Raw genomic sequence first — 21,649 nt, 5'->3', positions numbered from 1 at the left:
CTTATTTCACAACTTTTTGATATTGAACTGTAGTTTAACTGATCCTAAAAGTTTTATAATACGCTTGTTAAGAATGGTATAAAACCCATTAAAATAACGGAAACGCTTTGGATGCAATATTATGAAACCTTAAGTACTTTGGTATTTATTGGATGTCTTACAAAGATTGTAACACCAATGGTTTCCTAATACCACAATAAAAACTGAAACAAAAATCAAAGTTTCATATAATAAAATTGCAAAAAATGTTGGTAACATTAGGTCGAAATATGTCTTTTGGAGCCTGCTCATTTTTCATTTTAGTATAGTACGGCACAGAACCCACTTATGCATACTACTTGTAACCTAAAATCACATCTCGTCACATTGTAGCTCTTTAGACGCTCCCGCATTTTTGAAAGCCTCCATTTTAAATACGACCTCGGGAGACCGAGCAGATACTCAGGCATTGGCAAAAAAAAATTCTACGGAAGCAACAGGAGCATCTGGCCTGACCGACGAAGAAAATTAGATTCGTTCGATATGTCTGGGCTAAAAGCTTTTTTGCGAGGGAAAAGTCTAGACGGGAATTATTTCGAATTTCATAAAACGCGATTTCGCCATTTTCGCTCGAATCAAATTATCGATTACTTAAAAAAAAATGGGTGAATTTTCAGCGGACACCTCGATTATTTCGCCAAATGACCCCCCACGAGAGACGGGAAAAACAGAAAGTATATAGAGATAAAACCTTTTTCATTTGCGGCCGAAACTTGTCATAATATGGTGACAAATTGTCTTGGCGGGTCTCGACCCCCACCCCCCACAAAAAAGACAAACCTAACGCGACAGCGCCTGACGAATTACCAGCTTCGCCATCAATAATCCCTATTTGCCAAATTCGTTTATCCCTACGACCAGGGGGTTAGAGAGAGTTCAGGCGGACGATATTTCGCGGCCAAAAATCAATCTTGTCAAAATTATTTCCCGGCTCTTCACGACGCGAATTTACCAAAGCAAATACTGAACTATTTATAAACACAGCTACGAAATTTTTAAGTTCTTTGTTTGTTGCTACCAGTGGCACAATGATAGTATTGGCATCACCAGAATATTGGTATCAAGCGGAAATTAAGAACTAATTTATTTATACGCGACCTAACCATATAGTTGACGTGACTGAAGTTAGCTTGCGATTGGGATTGAAATCTGTGTCAAATTACAGCCGACCAAACAAATACTGGTCAATATTTCAAAAATCCGTATGAACCTTATTTTTGAGGCAAAATTAACAGAATTTGGTACACACGGTACAAGAAATTCTCCACCGGATGTCCTAGCACCCCCACCCCCCTGGTATGGCATCTAATCTGTTAAGTTTTAATGATACTAAAATCCATGGGTGTTTTTTTAAATGCAACTCACAAATGCAGGCAGACCGTGGCTTGTGGGACATGAATTAAAAGGTAATTAAGAATAGATTATAAAAACATATGTTTAGAGATGCCATCTGTCAAATTTACATTTTTGTTAGGTATATATTGCAAAAATGTTAATTGTTAATTGTTAAATGTTATTCCCGAATTTTGCTTGGTACAGCATGCATTAGTAAAAGTGTTTAAATAGACCAAACCACTGAGCAAACTACACAAAATTAATAAAGCTGCTTTTATTGAATTTAATTAGCGTGGCCAGTTTGTTAATTGTGCAACCCTTATCCAAATAAATGAACGTTCCACTCTGTAGACAATTGTGGGCTGCGTCAAAAATATGTGGAATAGGAAGATAATTTTGCTCTTTTTAATAAGACTAGGCAGTTTGTAATTTTTGTGCCGTCGAAGGTGTCGAAAAACACACTTTTATCAAAAAATTGATTGTTTCACCCTGTAGGCGATTTTGTGTCGCTTCGAATATATGTGGAACAAGCCGTTACTTTGCGAAAAAAATGCGAATTAACCAAAATTATAAATGTGCAATAGTATATTATGCAACAAGTGCGGTAAACGGCATTTGACTCACTAGTTTATTTGACATGAGCGGAGCGCAGCGGAGCAACTGCTTAATAAACGAGTGACTTAAAGAAGTTTACCAAACATGTTGCATACTACACTACGACCGTTACTTTTTGGGTACATTCTCGCAAAACAACACGAATACGTTCACTGACATGAGCGTCAGAATTGAGAAACTTCAAGCGGTGAGAAATATCTCCGAAAACATTCGATTGCTAGCAAACCCGTGCGGTAAAATCCCGGAAATATCCGAAGCGGATCGCATCCGTGGGAAACGAAACTGACGTGGAAAAGTGACGCTTCTCGCATGCTAGATCGGTGTGTAATTAGGCATTTTACAGATTGGAGTATAAAAAAAACGTTACTTTACCACGTGTGCTTCTTGTTTTCGTAGATTTTACCGAATTTACGAAAGGAGGCTTTGAAATGACCTATACGAGTCGTATGAGTATTAATAATTAACAACAGTAATTTTTATTAGGGGTCAAATACAATAATGATAAGCGGAAAACCTCCAAGATCCAAGAGGGAGAACGATGGGTTGAATTTTCATTTAATTGAAAATAACCACAACTATTGTGTTTAATGTAATTAATAAATATGGTGAATCTTTCAAAATTGATGTTAATTTGAATGTGTACAACTTTCGAGACCATATATTTTCACAATTTCATATAACAAAGAAATTTGATGTATGGCTGCCAGACTGTCGCAAACGAGTGATCGGAGAACGAAAAACAGAAAACATTGAACTTCGTAAAGGCAGCCAAATGTGAAAACGTCCTTGAACATGCACTTTTTCTAAGTGCATTAAAGTTATATCCATCTGGAGATTGAGAAAATTTTTATTGTAATTTGTTAAAAACCACAATATCAAGTTGTCCGTATTTTTTAAACTTTGAATGAATATCTATTAAATTGATCATTCTTTTAATACCTATTTTGTTTTGCGGGACATATATTTAGAGTTAGTTGTCGCAAATTCTCCACTTCTTTTCTATGTAAATGCCCGGTCCAATTTAACTAAGTATCTAATTTTACAGACCAGCTTCGTTATTAATTTCAATTTGTATCGATTCAATAATTTTTTTGTTTGAAAATTATATATTTAGTTTTTTTTTTGTCCAAAGTAACTTCCACAGGCTCCTATAACACAAAAACCTTCTGGATTCCTCCTGCTGGTCGTTTATAAATCGTTTTCTGACGTTTCGCCAATCATCCTATTGGCTTCTTCGGAGCTTAACTGAAGTTTCGGTTTTTGTTTTAAGTATTTCATATATTAACGTGTAATGTATTACTCTATAACAAGTCACTGTAAATCTCGAAATATCTATTTGCCACGAGTTCGAGCTCCCTTCCACATTTCACAATGTAAACCAGCACTAAATCATCAGCAAATGCAAAACACTGTACCGTCAAACCTGGATCTGTCAAATTAACAGCATACAGGGAATACACTGATCCTTAGGCAAACTATTACTTACTGAACTTACCGGGATTGGGATTATTAAATTCTCTAAGTTAAGGATACTCTGAATAGTTATTAGGTGATGCTGAATTTAGAATTTATATATTAACTCATTCGTTGACTCCATATACCAATTGTTTTCACAAAGAATATTATCAAATTTGAATCTGCCTTGCTAATTGGATGTGAATCTTTGGAATTCGGCATTCACCGTCGTCACTATTTTTTGTATTAAGCATATATTAATTTTTCACAGAGTTTAACGAGGAACTAATTTAGAAGCCGTGACTGTCATGAACCAGCAGGTTGTGAATGAATGTAACAAAGTAATGAAATCGATACCTGGTGGGCGGCTTGGAATCTGAACTGGGAATGACAATTCTACAAAATCGTCTTAATTATCAATTTTTTTTCGATTTAGACAAAAAAAAAATAAATCCAGACGCGGTAACAAATGTATCCATTCGTTGCCTTGAAAAGAAAACCCATAAATCCTCTCGAGTTTGAATGCCGCTCACTTAAATATCGCTTCATATTTATGTTTGAAAGTTAGACGGCGGGTCGAGCAACAACATCGAAAACTTAATAAGAAAAGCGTATTTTTTTTGCCCCCTCTCGGACGTCAGCGGAAAACTGAAAAGTCGCAAGCTGTCGTGGAAACTTTTGCCCACGTTAACAAAATGTTAAGGAAACGTATCGATTCCATTTGTAAATCGAACCGGTTTAAAGCAAACAAAACCGTTAATTTTATCGACTTGCCGTCGCAGTTTAATCTGCAATTCCAACAACATCGAAACAACCGGGCATTTTGTATTAAAAGGAGAAATAATCACTCGAGTTTGCATATTAATTAAATATAAATACGGTAGCGATCGGTACCCGCGTTATTCCATTTTCCGCGAAAACACTCACCTATAGTCGTTATAACTGTCAAAGAGTACAAAAACGCGCCTGCGAAACTCCACTGTCTCGTGCCGTCTTCGTCTTCGGTACCGTCGTAACCCTTTGTCGTCAAGTTCACTAATAACTGAAACGATAAATAAATAAATCATCCCTCTCATCAGGCATCTTCCTTTGAGTTAATTATAAACCTTGTCTAAATTCTCCTTATATTTTTTTTTTCAGAAACATATAGCGAGTATTTAGGGATAAAAGTTGTTTGGGTTTCTGACATATGCTGTCAAAAGTGACATTTATTTTCCAGGTTACTCTTTAATAAACGAGCCAAACGGCATATGAGGCTGCTATTCATCATCTGATCTGTATGTGGTGAGACAGCGATAGACAAACAAACTATTTTTAAAATTTGTTTTTACTTCGTTATGACATTCTTACCTATTAACCATTAAACATTATACATACCCAATTTTTTTATGTTTTCAATATTTCAATTTTTAAAAAAATATTAGTTTTCATATTTGCAAAAAAATTGGATTAGCGCCATTAGTTTTGAAGATCGCTCAAATTTGATATTAGGGTTATTCGAAGATGACATAATAGATATATGCAACTGAATTTGAGTTAGATGCTACAGGGTATTCAAAAAAAACCATACATATTTTTTTTTTTGAAAGATCTTAGAAAAACCTACAACTTTTATATTCCTATTTTTATTACTTTGCCATTCATTTTAACTTTTCTAATATTTACTCTTTTCTGTCTGAGGCTATTGCCATAATTTATATACTGGGTGAGGCGGAAAATAAAAAAACTCTATTATTCGGGATTCGGACCCTTTATGCTAAGGAACGTCCAAGTAAAGATACGAAAAAGACTAAGCATGTGTATTCATGAAAAACTGCATATTTTGACAATTTATTGCACTATAACAATAATTAAAAATAAAATAAATTCATTTCTAGTAATAGGTATTCAACATTATTTATTTTCTATGAATTTAAAACTTATCCACGGCCATGGAGGGATAAATATTGAAAAAGTTAAAATAAACAAAATAAAATAAAGAGATTTCGAAGATATTTCAGAAAAAATAATAATCTCCACGTCATCTTGGAATAATAATGATCTACAAAACTAATTTACTGCAAGTGTTAAAACTAGCATTTTTTAGAAAAATGAAAATATTGGAAAAACTATTAGGTGTGTATTTATAATTATAAGCACAATTTAAAAATAGCATTTTCCTTATTCCTCACACTTTTTTGAGCCGCCCTGTATACTATAAAATAATTTTAAATTCAGCATCCCAAGAATCGTTATAACTTTTTTATTTACCATTTTCTCTTAACCTTTGAAACCAATGAGATAATGAACTTCAATATATCTTTGACTCACCCTGTACAGTAATAATTAAACATCATCAAACTCTGGCAACAAAGTGGTTGATCTCTCAAGAACCCCAGAAAATCTAGTATTCGATCTAGCACGACCATAACAATCTTAAGCTTTGCGATACTTGACAAAACTAACGTTAGAAAATATAGTCAATTCTTGTAATGATTTTCGACCTTCAAAGCCAGGTTGGTAATTAGACATCAATCCCAAACATGTTTTGTACTCGCTTCTACGTTTTTCCTACATTATCAGCTGGAAATAACGACAGTACGCACTCACCAATTGCAACTTCGCAAGCTCTTCCATAACCGGGCCCTTGTAGTCCTCAAAATCGCTCAGCTTCGCATTGTAGTTCAGTTCCATGGTCAAGTTCCACAATCGGCTGGCGAACAACTTCCGGTTATTTTTCGCGTCGACCTTGACCTGAATTATATGACCTCGCTCGATAGCCATGAATATGAACGAACCAGCAATGGTGTACCCAACCTGAAATGCATCCACTCGCCATCAAATCGAACCAAGAGCTATCGCTTTCGATCTACCACAAGACCGATGATTCCGACATTGCTGAACATGAAGGCGACAAAGTTCCGGACATATTCTTTGCATTTCTTCAACCACGGTCTTCTGTAACGCCTGCCGGATCTTCGAATGGAACGACGACGATCCATCGTCAACCGGTGTACGATTTCATTGCCCTATACCTGAAAACAACAAACGAGAATCAAAATGGCGTTGATTACTAATTTGGCGGGAAAAAAACAAGAAATCAAACAGCAATTAGAAATGTGAAAGTTACTCTAACCTGTAAGAAATTTGGATAAACGTTTTAAGATCTTTTTATAGTGCATAATAATAATAGTAATATAATTTTGTTTTAAATTACATATATTTTGTAGTCACAAAATAAAGTTGTTTCAATAGTCTCCAACACTACTTCAAGATTAACTAAACTAACTTCAAGGTATTTTACAGAAGGGAGTACAAAACATGTTTGAGATTGATGTCCAATTACCAATCTGGCTTTGAAGGTCGAAAATCATTACAAGCATTGACTATATTTTCTGACGTTAGTTTTTTCAAATATCGCAAAGCTTAAGTTTGTTATGGTCGTGCTAGATCGAATACTAGATTTTCTGGGGTTCGTGAGAGATCGACCACTTTGTTTTATTGCCCTCTTAAGCATTCTTTAAAATTGGTAATTATTAAACAGTTCAACACACATGTAATATGGGTTAGTGGGTAAATAATATTGTAATTTCTAGTGTTGTACCTATGCAATATCAAACGTTTCTTTTTTATATTAAAGTAGTATGCAAAAATATACAATACCTAGACAGGCGCTCATAATTTTAATTACCATTCCTACCAAAAGCACCGACTCGAAATTGGCACTCCAGAAACACACACGAAAATTAGTATTCTAGAAACAAACCATAACAGATTTTACATAATTTAACACGGAGACCGACAGTGTGTTGATTATAGGATAGGCATTAATCAATAATATGACCTACAAACTTAGTTTCATATTTGTGTTCCCTAGGTTTCTATTTTCACGTCTTACAACCTGACTTCGGTGTCCGGAAAAAAAACATTTTCATTTATTATTAACTGATTCATTTTGAACCATTCATTTGTTTTCGCATTCCACACTCGCTACTGAGGAAAACGTTATCGATAGATGAACCTGCACATAATTTCTAATTGAAAAATGATTATGAACATGACTAAGACCATTAAAGAAGGTATAATAAAACTAACGAAGAACCTATATTATTTATTTTTATCTCTTGTAATTATCAAAAACTACCGTTTGCCTCTTAAAGGTAAGTTTTATTTTCTCAAAGGTGTAGAATGACAGTTGTTGAGGTGAGGTGGCTTTTACTTGATGATAGATTCTAATTATGCTACACACTTAAACACAGAAAAACACATTTTTGACGACAATTTTGATATTTTACGTACAGCCACAAAAAGTAGAAAATTAAATTTATTGGAAGCCATGGAGATTAACAAAATGAGGCATTCAAATGTATTGCTTAAGGATCAATTAGATTTAAATACATCTCCTTTACTGAACTTAAATTCTCGCAACAACATTAATTAAGGTTTTATGGTCATTTTTCGGTATATATAGTAGCAGGTAGTTTGTAGATATTACATTTGATAAAGACACGGTGTTGTCTAAACAATTGTCATGTCAAAATATATAATTTCGTGAAAAACTGAACTTTTAGTTCTTATTTATTTTGATATTTGAGAATAGCTGACATTTTTGATAAATCCTGTGAGCCTCTATAACCACTGTAAGCCTTTAAACATTTTTTAAAAGCTTGGTAAGTTCATCAGCAAAACTTGTATTTTTAAGTTTCTGAGATATATTAAAAAGTTCATTGGGCGTTATTATGAGTGATTATTATTATGTGTCATTGATAATTCACCTTTATATAGTTAATTATATTTCGTTTGAACACCCTTGGCATTATTAGCAATATAGATAACATATTATGTAACATTTTATATACAGGGTTTTTCACTTAAAACTCAGCACGCCAATAAGTCCAAAACGAAAAGAAATATTTAATTTATGTAAAAAGCAGTCAAAGTGTGGGATCAAATAGATATTTCCTAAAGTTTAAAAAATTCGACGCCTGCAAAGAGCTGGGCGTCGCGACGCGTCGAAAAATTATTCGATTGCAGAGACTTTGGAAATACGCGCATACAAAAGTACATATTATTTAAAAACTTTTTTGTTATTTACTCAAACTTATTTACTTTACCCGTTTCTAAGTTATACCGATTTAAAGTAAACATTTCTTGATTAATAAAAAATGTGATTAACGCTTATTTTTACAAGTATGCCATGAATGTTAGTTACTATGGCGACCATTGTTATCGCAGTTGTTTTAAGTGCAATTACAAACGTAAGTTGTTATTGCTGTATCAAAAAATTGTCACATTTTGTCACAAGAAATATCCAAATTTGTTCGGTTAAAAAAAACTAAGAATTATTATGTGAAAATGGTGCAATTTAGCAATGAGGAAAAAGTAGACATGTTTCTGGTGTTTGGAGAATGCAGATGCAATTGTAGAGAAGCAAAAAGAGTTTACGCACGGCGTTATCCGCATAGAAGAGTCCCCGATGCAAAAACCTTTTCAAGTTTATGTAAAAACTTAAGAGAATATGGCAGCTTCATAAAACCTAAAAGAGATAGGAACAGGACGGCTACAAATGATGAAAATACTGCTGCTGTAATTCAGTAGGTTGATAATAACCCCAAGATATCCCTATCAGAGATAAAAGAAAATACCGGTGTTACCATAAGTTCTTCGTGGAAAATTCTACATAGAAACTCTTTTCACCCGTATAAAAGTAAACTAGTTCATAAACTAGAACCAGGCGATTATGCTAGAGGAATGTATTTCTTAGCGACATTGTCCGATTTGTATAGCCAAGATGCAAATTTTCTCTCGAAAATTTCATGGAGCGACGAAAGTCGATTTCAAAATAATGGAATCGTTAATAGACACAACTGTTGTTTTTGGTCCGAAAACCATCCTCGTTGGATTACAGAAAGAGGTAACCGACGAATTTTTAGTATCAATGTTTGGTGTGGCATATTAAATGGATTCCTTATTGGACCTTACTTTTACGAAGGAACTTTAAATGCAGATCGCTATTTAAGATTTCTTCAAACTACACTTCCGGAACTATTAGAAGAAGTGCCTCTTGACACTAGAATGTGGCTACAGCAGGATGGAGCGCCTGCACATAATGCCCAAATATTAACGAGGTATTTGAACCGAGAATATCCCAATAGATGGTTTGGTACTAATGGACCGGTAAGGTGGCCGGCGAGGTCCCCGGACATTACACCACCAGATTATTTTCTTTGGAACTACCTAAAAAACGTTATCTATGAAGAACCTATCGAAGATATGGCTGATCTCATTAACAAAATTAGTGCAGCGTGTGCCGCTATCACAAGAAGGACTCTCCTACAAATGACCCAAGCTCATCTGTTAAAAGTTTTTGATAGTTGTGTTCGAGCAGATGGACATAATTTTGAACAAAATTTTTGAAATGTCTTATTATGTAGTTAATTGCAATAATAATTTTGGTTATTAACTTCAGAACTAAATCGATAAAAAATAATAAATAAAATCATACTAAAATAGTTGAAATCTATTGTTTGTAATTGCACTTAAAACAACTGCGATAACAATGGTTGCCATAGTAACAAACATTCATGGCATACTTGTAAAAATAAGCGTTAATCACATTTTTTATTAATCAAGAAATGTTTACTTTTAATCGGTATAACTTAGAAACGGGTAAAGTAAATAAGTTTGAGTAAATAACAAAAAAGTTTTTAAATAATATGTACTTTTGTATGCGCGTCTCTGCAATCGAATAATTTTTCGACGCGTCGCGACGCCCAGCTCTTTGCAGGCGTCGAATTTTTTGAACTTTAGGAAATATCTACTTGACCCCACACTTTGACTACTTTTTACATAAATTAAATATTTCTTTTCGTTTTGGACTTATTGGCGCGCGGAGTTTTAAGTGAAAAACTCTGTATAAATAAAATATTATTCATTCAAAAAATTTAAACAACTTATATCATATCTTATAGCATATCTTTATCTCTATAATTAACAAACAAAATTATGATTTTTTTGTAATTTTGGAACTATTATTAATGTATGATCATTAAATTCATTTGCCATGTTTTTAGAATCAGCAAGTTGCTTGTTGTTCGCTTTCAGTGTGCTATTGATTTCGTTGCAGATCGCGTTAGCATTACTCATGCGGATGTAAATAGATAATTTGGAATAATATGCAGGATACAACAATCGAGACTAAAGAAATAATTTCGGAAATATTTTGTCAAGTTTCAGCCTGATTATGAGGTTTGACCAGCGTAGGGTAACCGGGTCGTAAAACTCTACGTCTCGACGAGCAAAAGTCGTTGAATAATACATGAGGATCCCTCCGAGAAATTTGAAAATTGTCGTCGTCAGCTTTGACACGATTCCGGGTTTGATTTTTCCGAACTGTCTCCGGAACTCCTCACATTTCGAAACCTGGAAATTTCGCACGTCTTTTCGCGAAGGAAGAATGCCGAAGCTGGATTTATTTCCCCAACGCCAACCTATACTATTGTTTTAGTAAAAGTACCAGCTAGAATTTTTAAATTACGGTCGAAGGGTATTTCCCTCGGGGAAAAATCCAAAATTGTCTCCGCACCCAACAATTGCGTAACGCTGCGAGAGAAAAAAAATGCCGCCCTCGTTTCATATCCGACGGCGTGTTCGGCAAAGTGCAGCTCGGCACCGTTAACGCAAATATATTCTCTGGGTCTTATTTGTTTTCCTTGGCATTCCGATGTTATCCCCGCCACTTTATTGGTTGTCGTATTGGCCGGGTGAAAATGAAAAAGAAAACGCTGCAACATAAACTATTTCTACGACACGTTTTCGTCTGAATTTATGATTTAGGGTCGATATGCCGCGCGTGCCCCGGCACAGTATGGTAACGAACTGCATCGTTTATGTATTTGTTTCCCTTCGAGATAAATTTATACACTCCACCAAAAACGTGCCGAAATACTATGAAAAACTTAATTTTGATTAAATTTATCATTTTAAAGAATATCTTGCAGATTATTTTTATTTTATTTATTTTATCAAAACTCAAAACCTAATATTTACGTTGCAAGAAATAATTCCAGTTGTAACACCCGGCTATTCCTTTTAAACGGCACTAAACGCGCGCGGATGATCGTGACGTCATACCGCTGTTTTTCGATCCATACGTTACACTCAGGTTATAGTGCGAGAATTATATTATTTACCCTTATTTTTAGCTAGTATTTAATTTAACCAGTTTGTATTTGCGGAAGCATCACAAAAACAATATTACAAATCTGGCCATCGTGTTTGAGTACAACCCGCAAAATGTCAGATAAAATTTTTATTCGTCAACCCAAAAATAAAAGCCGTCGTTTTTTTAAGCATTTTTAACTCTTCGAAGTTGCACCCTTCCTATTGCAGTCTCCACATGAATGGCTCGCTGATCAACGTAAAATAAAGAACACTTTAAGTTATCAATGCCAATATACTTTAAAATCAGTATTTAGATTTCCACCACTTTTTTTTGTAGAATAATTTACACTTTGTTTGATATACCATTCGAATTTATAAGACTTGAAAACTTTAAGTTTTAAAAAAATCGACTTGGGTCACTTTCAAAACTTTCTTTCTGATACCTTACACAACATAACTAAATTTTCTATGAACATGTCTTTTAACTTTAATACCGCGAACCTCGGCAAAAGAAAAATGTTCGGTGTTTTGTGTGTAAGACGTCACCAAAAACATATCTACTAAAGGTGAAACTTTCTACTTTTTAGTTTCTACTAAACACAAGATAAAATTAAATTAATAATAATAATATATTAATAATAATTAAAAATAAAAAATTAAACTTAAAAGAAAACTAACGTGGTGTAGCTAGCTAGGTCGGTGTGTAATTAGGCATTTTACAGACGGGAATAAAAAAAAATCTTTATTATAAATATTCCTTAATTTAAATGTTGGTCTATCTGTCAAGCCCTTTATTCATGGAGGAATAAAGTGTACAGCCGAATAACTATTATTGAAGTATCCTTTCCTGTATTGCCTTCTACACGTTTTGTTTATTTTTATATTCAAATCTTCTTGTTTTATTAATTTTCTGTGTCTTACTTAGAATTAACATGAATAACACTATTTACAAAACTTCTAGATCCCTCCCGGGTCGTTTGTTCTTGAAATGAACTTGCTGACGTTTCGCCAATCATTCTGTTGACGTCAGACTTTCAGACTAACTGAAACTGTCTCACATTGTAACTGCTTACATATTGCTTGAGGGGAGCAGATGATAAGATTGTTTGGTTGCTTTTAAATTTGCATAGATTTTCGGATTTTTCGTTCTTTCAGCCTAGTTGATATTTTTCGTCTGGTCTTCTCCTGGTATCTCAAATGGAATTTTGTCTTTGACGGATCGATGATGTTGAGTGGTTTTTGGACAAGTGAGATATCTGGTTTCGACGTTATATTCTTTAAGAGCTGTTGATATGTGGTCAGTGATGTTTTGAAAGTAAGAAAGGACAACAGTGGGAAGTATGCTTTTGACATCGTTGTCTTCAGAAGTGTATTTTGTGAAAGCACGCTAATAATTGTTGGGCCGTATGGTGATGTGACAATGCATTAAGGTATCGGTCTGTGTGCGTAGGTTTTCTGTAAACAGAATGACCTAATGTTAGTTTTTCTATTGATAAGAATAGCTCTGAATGGGAGATTACTATTAATTTTTTCTTCAACAATAAAACGTATGTTAGGATGTATAGAGTTTAAATGGCTAAGAAAATCTGGTAGAGATCCTTGACCACGACAAAAGTATCATCAACGTAGCGCTTCCATAATTTTGGTTTTAGGCGAAAGTGGTGGAGGGCTTCTCGAAGGCTTCCATAAATATATTCGCGATGACTGGTTCGTTCAAAAATTTGACCGTTATATGAAAAATATGTTCCAGATAAGCATTTTTCTTTTCAATTAAGATAAAAAGATTTGGTTCCAGATTCTCGAATTTTAATATATCTGAAATAATGTTAGTTTTAGCAGAGAGCGATGCTACGTCGAAACCAACCAGAATTTCCTGTGGATCTAATGTAATGGTTTTTAAATATTCAATGGAATAAAGAGAATTAAGTAGGAAACAATCAGTTTTTCCTGTAAGGGGTTTTAATATTGAAGCTAGATATTTTATTAGAGAATATGAATAAGGTTATAATCGGTTAATTAATGTTATCCCTTCAACGTTGTCTAACGCAACAATAATAAATGAATAAGATGAACAAATTAAAAGCTTTGAACCTGTTGCTATTGCCTAATTCACTAACAGCAACAATATCTATACCTACAGATTGATATAATGGGGTATTCGATCTTGGAAAATATAATGAGCACTGTCTTGTTTCTGAAGCACTGACAAATGTCAATTTAAAAAGAAATAGTAAAGAAAAAAAAAACACAAACAATATCTTCTGAGATCATACGCGACAGTTTTTAACAGTTTTTCAGATACTGACGATAGCCGCAGAATGTGAAGGTTTTGGTTTTTGACCAACCATTTCATTGTGCTAACAACTACACTTACAGAATACCAATAGACAAGTTTACTGGTTAGTTCGGGTATCTGAAAAACAGTGGGAAGGATCTGAAATCTAGATAGATCATGAAAAAAAGCAGACAGGTTCCTATAATTTTATTTCTAGTGGTCTTCCCTATTAAGAAATAGGTTGTCCCTGGAAATTGCTTTTTTTATTGAAACAAAGTAATATTTTTTAGTTCTTTGTTACATCTGGTGTTAAAAAATAACGCCTTTAGGTGTACAAAATAAGGTGGGCAAAATTTAGAAAGAAATTATATAGAAGATAAACGAAAACTAATTTCAGTGCACAAATTTCATAAAAAACATAATATTAATTTTGCATTTTAGAGTTACAGAGCGTTAAAAAAAAACTTGAATATTGCCTTCCCAAACTTGATACTTTACTCGAACCTTCTTGAAAGAAATAGAAGTTTTGAACTTTGAACAAGTAAATAAATATACGGGTTGTCCCCTATAAAAAAAATAGCTTTATCAACCGCTACTGTCAATTTATTGAATTTGTTATCCACACAATGAGAGATAAAAGAAATGAAACGACTTGCGCACCAAATCAAACAACTTGCAGATCTGTATTTGTTCTTCAAATTTTAGCATTATTTTCAGAATATAGGCTATTTCACAAAAGTTTAGAGTAATAAATTTGGACATTCCGACCAGCTTTGCTCAATTTCGGTGTTTAATAAAATTAGGTCTTTTCAAACAATGAAATGTAAGATGCATATTTTTTTAAACTAAAATATAAAATTTTTTATGTACAACGCAATAAGCAACCATTTCATTTCATTTTCATTTTTTATTTATAAAATACCAAAGGGATTTAGTTAAATAGTAGTGTGTTCTCCCGTTCAACTATTTTAAACATTGTTACTTTGTTGATTAAAGTCGGCGTTACTGTAGGGCTTCTCTGTCCTTCAGTATATTATGGCCTCACTTGTTAATTGCGCTGTCGCCTGTTGCTGCCCTTCAGTGCGGGTGTGGTTATTTGCGACAGGATATTTAGTGTGTCTCTGCCCTTAGTATCCATTGCGCAATCAAAAGAATCAGCACTAGTGATTTTCTGGTGATATTAATTAATATTAAGTTTGTTTTGTTATTTTTAATAATCTTTGGTACTCAGGATATTTTTTTTGCTTCAGATGCGAACCGTGTCACCTCGCGGGCGGACCGATCAGCTTTCGTTTTGCCCAAAATACATTATACATTTCCAAATTAAAATTTAATTGTCATGTTTACCCTCTCTTACAGAAATTTAGTTCAATATTCATTGGGTCCACTCCCTCTCTATACCTACTATCACTCTACAGCTTTCCGATATAAACTATAACGCAAGCTGAAGCTTTAACTTCGATCTGGTGGAATACTGCACCACGCAGGACTCGGTTGCAACGCACACTATGTTAATATCACGTATATATCAAATTTATAATTTGAACTAAACTGTACCCTACGAAGCGGCCGTACAACCATATTTTCCATGTATAGCGCAAAAAAACGCGCACGTAGCGACTTAATTCGAAACTTTCCGGGCAAAAACAATAATTGGACAACGTCTGGGCGAACTAACGTCTATTACGAACATCCCCCCACCCCCCGGATGTCCCGCTTATACGGCGACCCGAATTAGGATGCCAGGCGAAACACTTCCTTTGCGGGAGGCGACACTGAGGCGATGCAAATGGAATTCTTAATTGGGGGAGAGTGCCGAGTTTCGGCGGCTTCCTAGTAGTTTGGGGATTTTTTTTGGACGGGGACAGCGATTGGATGACCCGAATTTGAAGAGAGCTGGATCGGGTTTGCAAGAAAGGCGATCGCTTTCGGCTAATGAAAATCCAGTTTATTTAAAGTCTGCACGGGACATATTAAGCTTGACTAATCGGGCGCCACCAGCCTTTCGCTAGCTAAGCAGTGACCCGACACAACTAGCTTGCCTTTTTTCCTTCTACCTTTTTTCTTAATTAGCCTATTAGTTTGTTTTCCTTTGTTTGCCATCCTCAGAAAAGATGTTACAAAAAACATTTTAATTTATAAGTTTGAGGCATGTGTCACATTCTCTTCATCTTCTTCTTCAGCTGCCTATCCACTACTATTGGATGTTGGCGATCACATTTCCGTATGCTACCCTGTCCATTGCTGTATGTACAAGGTCCCCGATATTTTTCAAGCCAGTCCATTCCCTCAGGTTTCTAAGCCATGACATTTGTTTCCTTCCTACGCCACGCTTGCCCTCTATCTTACCCTCGACGATTATCTGGAGAAGCCGATATTTTGGGTTCCTCATTATGTGTCCGAAATAGGCCGTTTTTCGTTTTTTTATGTGTAATAGAATTTCTCTGTCTCTGCCCATTTTTCTCAAAATTTCCTCGTTTGTAACCCTTTCGACCCATGATACTCTCAGCATACGGCGGTAAGTCCACATCTCAAACGCTTCTAATCTATTAATTGATGTTGTTTTGAGCGTCCATGTTTCCATATCATATAATAGAACGGACCATATATAGCACTCGACGTATCGTCCTCTTAGGTTCAGGCTTGTGTCTCTGTTGGTAAGTATATGTTTAAATTTGAGAAAATAGCTCCGGGCTATTTCTATTCTGGCTTTGATTTCTTTGTCGTTGTCCCAATCGTCATACAGCCAACTACCCAAGTATCTATATTTCTTGACTCGTTCCAAAGCCATTCCATCGACGACGAGTTGCGCATTCACATAAGGCACCCTGTCCCTACTGATTATCATAAACTTTGTTTTATTACTATTTATGTTTCGTCCATAGTTTTTACTGGCGTCGTTTAGTAGAGTAATCAGTTGTTGTAAGTCTTGGATATTATCCGCTATCAAGACAGAATCATCCGCGTACCTAATGTTATTCACATATACTCCATTTACTTTGATTCCGATGTCCTTATCTTCGAATGCTTCGCCAAAAATGGCTTCTGAGTACACGTTAAACAAAAGTGGGGACATGATGCATCCTTGTCTCACTCCTCTACGTATTTCTATATCTTGTGTTTTCAGTTCGTTTGTTGTTATATGTACAGTTTGATGCCAATATAGATTTTGAATGCAGCGAACATCTTTACCATCTACATCCATTTTTTGTAATATCTCGATTAGTTTTGTGTGCTGCACTCTATCAAAGGCCTTTTCGTAATCAATAAAACAAAGAAAGACGTCCTTTTTTACATCGCAACAATTCTGAACCAGTACGCGAATACTGAAAAGAGCCTCCCGCGTCCCCATTCCACTCCTAAACCCGAATTGTGTGTCTTTAATACTGTCCTCACATTTTCTATATAACCTGTAGTGTAAGACTTTAAGAAATATTTTTAGTGTATGGCTCATCAGACTTATTAATCGATGTTCTTTGCAGCTTTTTGCATTTCTTTTTTTAGGTAATGGAACGAAGGTAGACCTTAACCAGTCTGTGGGGTACCTGCCATTGCTATATATCGTATTGAAAACAACTTCCAATAAAGACAGGTTATCATCGTCTATTAGCTTAATGATCTCGGCTGGCACTTCATCTGGTCCGACTGCCTTGTTATTTTTTGAAAGTTGTATCGCTTTACGAATTTCCTCTTTTGTTATCGGTGGTCCACTCAACGATTCACCCACGGGGTTAATTTGGAGGTCCGTTCTCTCACTGTCTTGGAATAGTTTTCTTATGTAGTGCTCCCACATTGTTCTTCTTTCATATCATGCTCTAATTGGCTCCCACTTACTTCATGGCCTGATAAGCTGGGGCCAGGCTCCCAATGCAGCAAGAGTCTTTGGCCTGCAACGTAGATGTTAGATCTAGATGTTCGCAGCTTAAAATTCTTTTACTGTCAAGCGCTTATACACTGAAGTGATTTTTTACATGTGAATAAAGTTCACCCCTACAAAACACGGAATAGAGACCTCAGACACTTTGTAATAAAGCGGTCCTTTTACCGCTTGGAGGAGATTTTCTTTTTTCAAGATATCAATAACTATATCTAGTCAGATGATTGCACCTCTTCGACTCCCCGCTTTCGGTGAGAAGTTTCTGTGATAATCTTCGTTCAGCTTTAATGTATGTCCTCTTTTTTATGTATTCTGCTTTATTTTTTATGAATATTGTATGTTTTCAATATTATGTTGAAAAATTGTTCCATGTTATATTTTATTGCCATATACATTTTCTATGTATGACATTCTTCGGGAATCTTGTCAATTCTTTAAGGTATCTATTTTTTTTAATAAGTGAGATAAAAACAAATAATAAAAAAAAGAAAATATAGAAAAACCCAATAAATACGCTACGCACTGACTTAGACGACCAATAGTGTTGACGTAAATTTTCACAGAAAATGAAAAACATTAGTGTAAAACCCTGTGTACATGCCTAAAACTTAAATAAAAATGAAAAAATTATTTATCCACATCGAGCAAGCAGTTTATTTTGTTGCTAAGTTATAATATACGAATTTAATATTTGTATAATTATCAGTCTAGTCTCTGTTTTCTTCCATCTTGTCTTATTTTTATTCTTACTATTTGTGGTTATTATGCATTGGTACAATAAGTGTTACATAAGTTCATAGCAGATGATGCACTTAATAGAAATTGGATCACCCAATAAATATCTTTAGGAAGTAGAATAACCATTGATGACAATTTCTTAAAAATTCCATAGCGATTCTTAACATTCCGAGCTCTTGGCGATATACTGCGAATCAATCGATATCCCCTGGTGGTACATCCAGCCAGGATAACCTTCCCTTATGACCTATTGTGCATCTAGTTTAACTGACTCAACCCTCAACCAAAAAGTGAAATGAACTTTTTCGAAGAATTTTCTGGATCGGTTTAGCAATGTTGCTGGAAGTAGGCAACGCTGCAGGTTGTAACACGTTTCAGTGTAAGAGTGAGCATTGATATTTCGGTAATGCCATGTCAAGGTATGATATTTTTCTTACATTTACATGTTGTAAGGTGTAAGAATATATGAGCATACAGCGATAACACCACATTACAAAAGTTGTCTCGGTCAAAGTCGGTCCACTCCATATAAAACAGTGGACAAAACTATTTACACATCTTCTGGATTTCCACTGGGTCGGTTGATGATAAATCGAACTCGCTGACGTTCAATCAATCATCCTGTTGGTGTTTTCAGAGCTTAACGACAACTGGCTCGCATTCTATTCAGTACCTGGTTATATACTGTTTGAGGTGGACGGAGCTACAAGAGCGGTCTTAGCTTTGTTTCGAATGACTGATTCCCACATTAATGGAAGGTCTGATGATTTTATTTGTGGTAGTCTAAAGGCTCTTTTCTATAGCCTAATTAAAATGTTTCGTCCTATTATTTGGCGCATATGCATGGAATGCCGAAAACTACTGATATCTCAAACAGAATTTTGTCTTTGACGGATCAAAGATGTTGAGATATTTGGTTTGGATTTTTTGTATGTAAGTAGGATAGTAGTGGCAAGTGTGGGGTTGCTTTAGGACGCATTTTCGTTCGAAGGTCGTGGTGAAGTGTATTTTGTGATGTGTAATGTGCAAATTATTAGAGAGAAAAGCAGATATAAAGTATTTTAATTCTGGATTCAATGACTCGAGTGGAAATAGTTTTACAGCTCTGTAAACACGAGAGTCGATAACCGATGATTTTTAGTAGGGTGACAATGCATTAAGCTCTCTTTCTGTGAGCGTAGGTTTTCTGTAAACAGAATGACAATGTTAGATCTGATTTTCTATTAATATGTAAGAACGGGAGACTATTATTAGTTTCTAATTCAATGGAAAACGTATGTTAGGGTGAGGTTATGAGAAAATCTCTAAGGGATTCTTGATCATGAGGCCAAATAATAAAAGTATCATCAACGTAGCGTTTCCACAATTTTGGAAATGTGATCCGAGTGCTTTCTTGGGCCTTCTGTAGAAAACACATACCGTCTCAAAGCTCAGCGTGTTCCAATTTCTCACATAGTAAATATTCTGATTAAAACTTTACATGTTTACATAGTCAAACCTTATACAACACCAGCATGAAATTTAAATGGACTTTAAACTTGACATAAAAAGCAACCATATTAGTTAGTATGGGCTTTTTTATACCAATGTTGTTACAATCATATTTTATTGTTGATTTAACATGCTCTTCTAAAGTTTCCTCAAACAATGTATTATTATCGATAATAAAATTTCTAGTTTTGTACTATTAGAACAAGAGAAACGAGTAAAACGATGCAATATCTTGTTTTAATAGATAAAAATGTCCATTAAAATGTGGCAGTATATTTACGATTCCAAGCCGAAATATCAGCGGTATAATTTGAACCAAACTATACCGATTTATGTTGCTAAAGATCTGCAATGCAAAACTCTTTTTCTCAAACAAATTCCCGTTTAAATTTGTGATCTGGAGACGTGCACCCTGCGCTCCCCAGGCGCACTATGGTAATGAGCCGTATCGTTTATGCAAAAGCTAGACTTGTATCATTTGGAGTCGATCAATTTATTCACCGGTTTGATGTAAGCCGTTTTGCGACGGAAATAAGCAATTTTCGTTATGGAAAAAAATCTAGACACGATCATGTGGGAATGTGTCCACTTCCAAAAGTGGGCGTGTTTCCCTAAAATATGTTATGTTAGCATTCTTAAAAAAAATCTATTAAAAAAACAGGAATATTTTTATTCCCCAAGGAGAGATCGATTCTGTTGTTCATGAATAATAGAAAGATATTCTCACAGAAAATTTATTTAGACTAACAAAACCTCTTGTTTAACAAGTTATGGGTGTGGCCACTAATATTTGAAGCTAAATACTAGGTCTCTTGTTACCGGTGCGATATTGGAATGTAATAATCACACTAGCCATATAGTACAGGTTAAAACATACACATATACATCAATTCCGCAATTTCAAAAATACTGGGGGGTAAATTTTCTCCTTTTTTTAGTAACAGCTGCCCTAAATGAACTCTGTTTTTTAGTTCCGAGAGGTGGCATTTCTAGTATCGTTTTCGAACTTTGATTTTAGGCGAAATCAAGCCCATTAATTATATGAAACCCATATTCGCCCGTCTTTAACCCGAAACCGCACCTAAGAGCGCTCAAAGTTTGAATGTGTCTAGTTTTAATATGTCGCAAAGGCCTAACTCCGAAGAAACTTGTTACTTTAACCCCTTTAGGAGGCACCGGCGAATTGAAATGCAAAAGGGATGTTCCTCGTTGTAGTAAAACGCCCCGATGTGTGATATTTTGACGCAATCGCTGCCGTAGGCAGGGGCAATAAGGGGGCTCGCTAGTCTGATTTAAAGTTATCTTGTAAATTTATCTTAACACGTGACAGCGGTGGGACTAGTCGAACGCGACTCCAAGACGTGCCAGTCAAGTCGAAATAGAGTACAGGGTGTCCAATTTTCGACACTTTCACAACTGAATGCCAGCAGCAAAATTTTCGTGTCCCCCACCCGCCGTATCTCGTAAAAGACGCATTTATATAAAGCTTTTGCGTGACATCAGTGACGTAGCTATATGTTTCTTAAGTGAACAAAAAGAAGTCCAGCATATACTACAGAAGAATATTGTTGATGAAGAAGTTATGTTAAAGAAACTTTCCTGCGCAACTTCTTAAAAACTGATTGCCCTCGAAATGTAAATTATGTACGACAGTTCCAATATCTTTTATGTATCACAACGTA

The 21,649-nt window shown here is 35.1% G+C and overlaps 1 protein-coding gene across 2 annotated transcripts in view; it reads right to left on the bottom strand.

The window, feature by feature from the left end:
• LOC132706444 (TWiK family of potassium channels protein 7) overlaps positions 1 to 21,649 on the bottom strand; it is a 66,021-nt gene that overhangs the window by 32,499 nt on the left and 11,873 nt on the right. The window contains exons 1-4 of one of the 2 annotated variants that reach the window (XM_060677790.1): positions 7,087 to 7,214; positions 6,297 to 6,458; positions 6,034 to 6,240; positions 4,372 to 4,486 (exon numbers count right to left, since the gene is read on the bottom strand). In XM_060677790.1, coding sequence (XP_060533773.1) covers positions 4,372 to 4,486; positions 6,034 to 6,240; positions 6,297 to 6,425 — 451 coding nt within the window. In that variant the 5' untranslated portion in view covers positions 6,426 to 6,458; positions 7,087 to 7,214. Of the gene's footprint in view, positions 1 to 4,371; positions 4,487 to 6,033; positions 6,241 to 6,296; positions 6,459 to 7,086; positions 7,215 to 21,649 lie in introns of those variants that run through there. The other variant, XM_060677789.1, reaches the window with a different exon arrangement.

The sequence above is a fragment of the Cylas formicarius genome, unplaced genomic scaffold (genome assembly GCF_029955315.1).
Source record: "Cylas formicarius isolate icCylForm1 unplaced genomic scaffold, icCylForm1.1 PGA_scaffold_8__14_contigs__length_24414737, whole genome shotgun sequence".
NCBI classification, from domain to species: Eukaryota; Metazoa; Arthropoda; class Insecta; order Coleoptera; family Brentidae; genus Cylas; species Cylas formicarius.
Note: the sequence above shows the minus strand (reverse complement) of the source record. Positions and strands in the feature narration are given on the sequence as shown.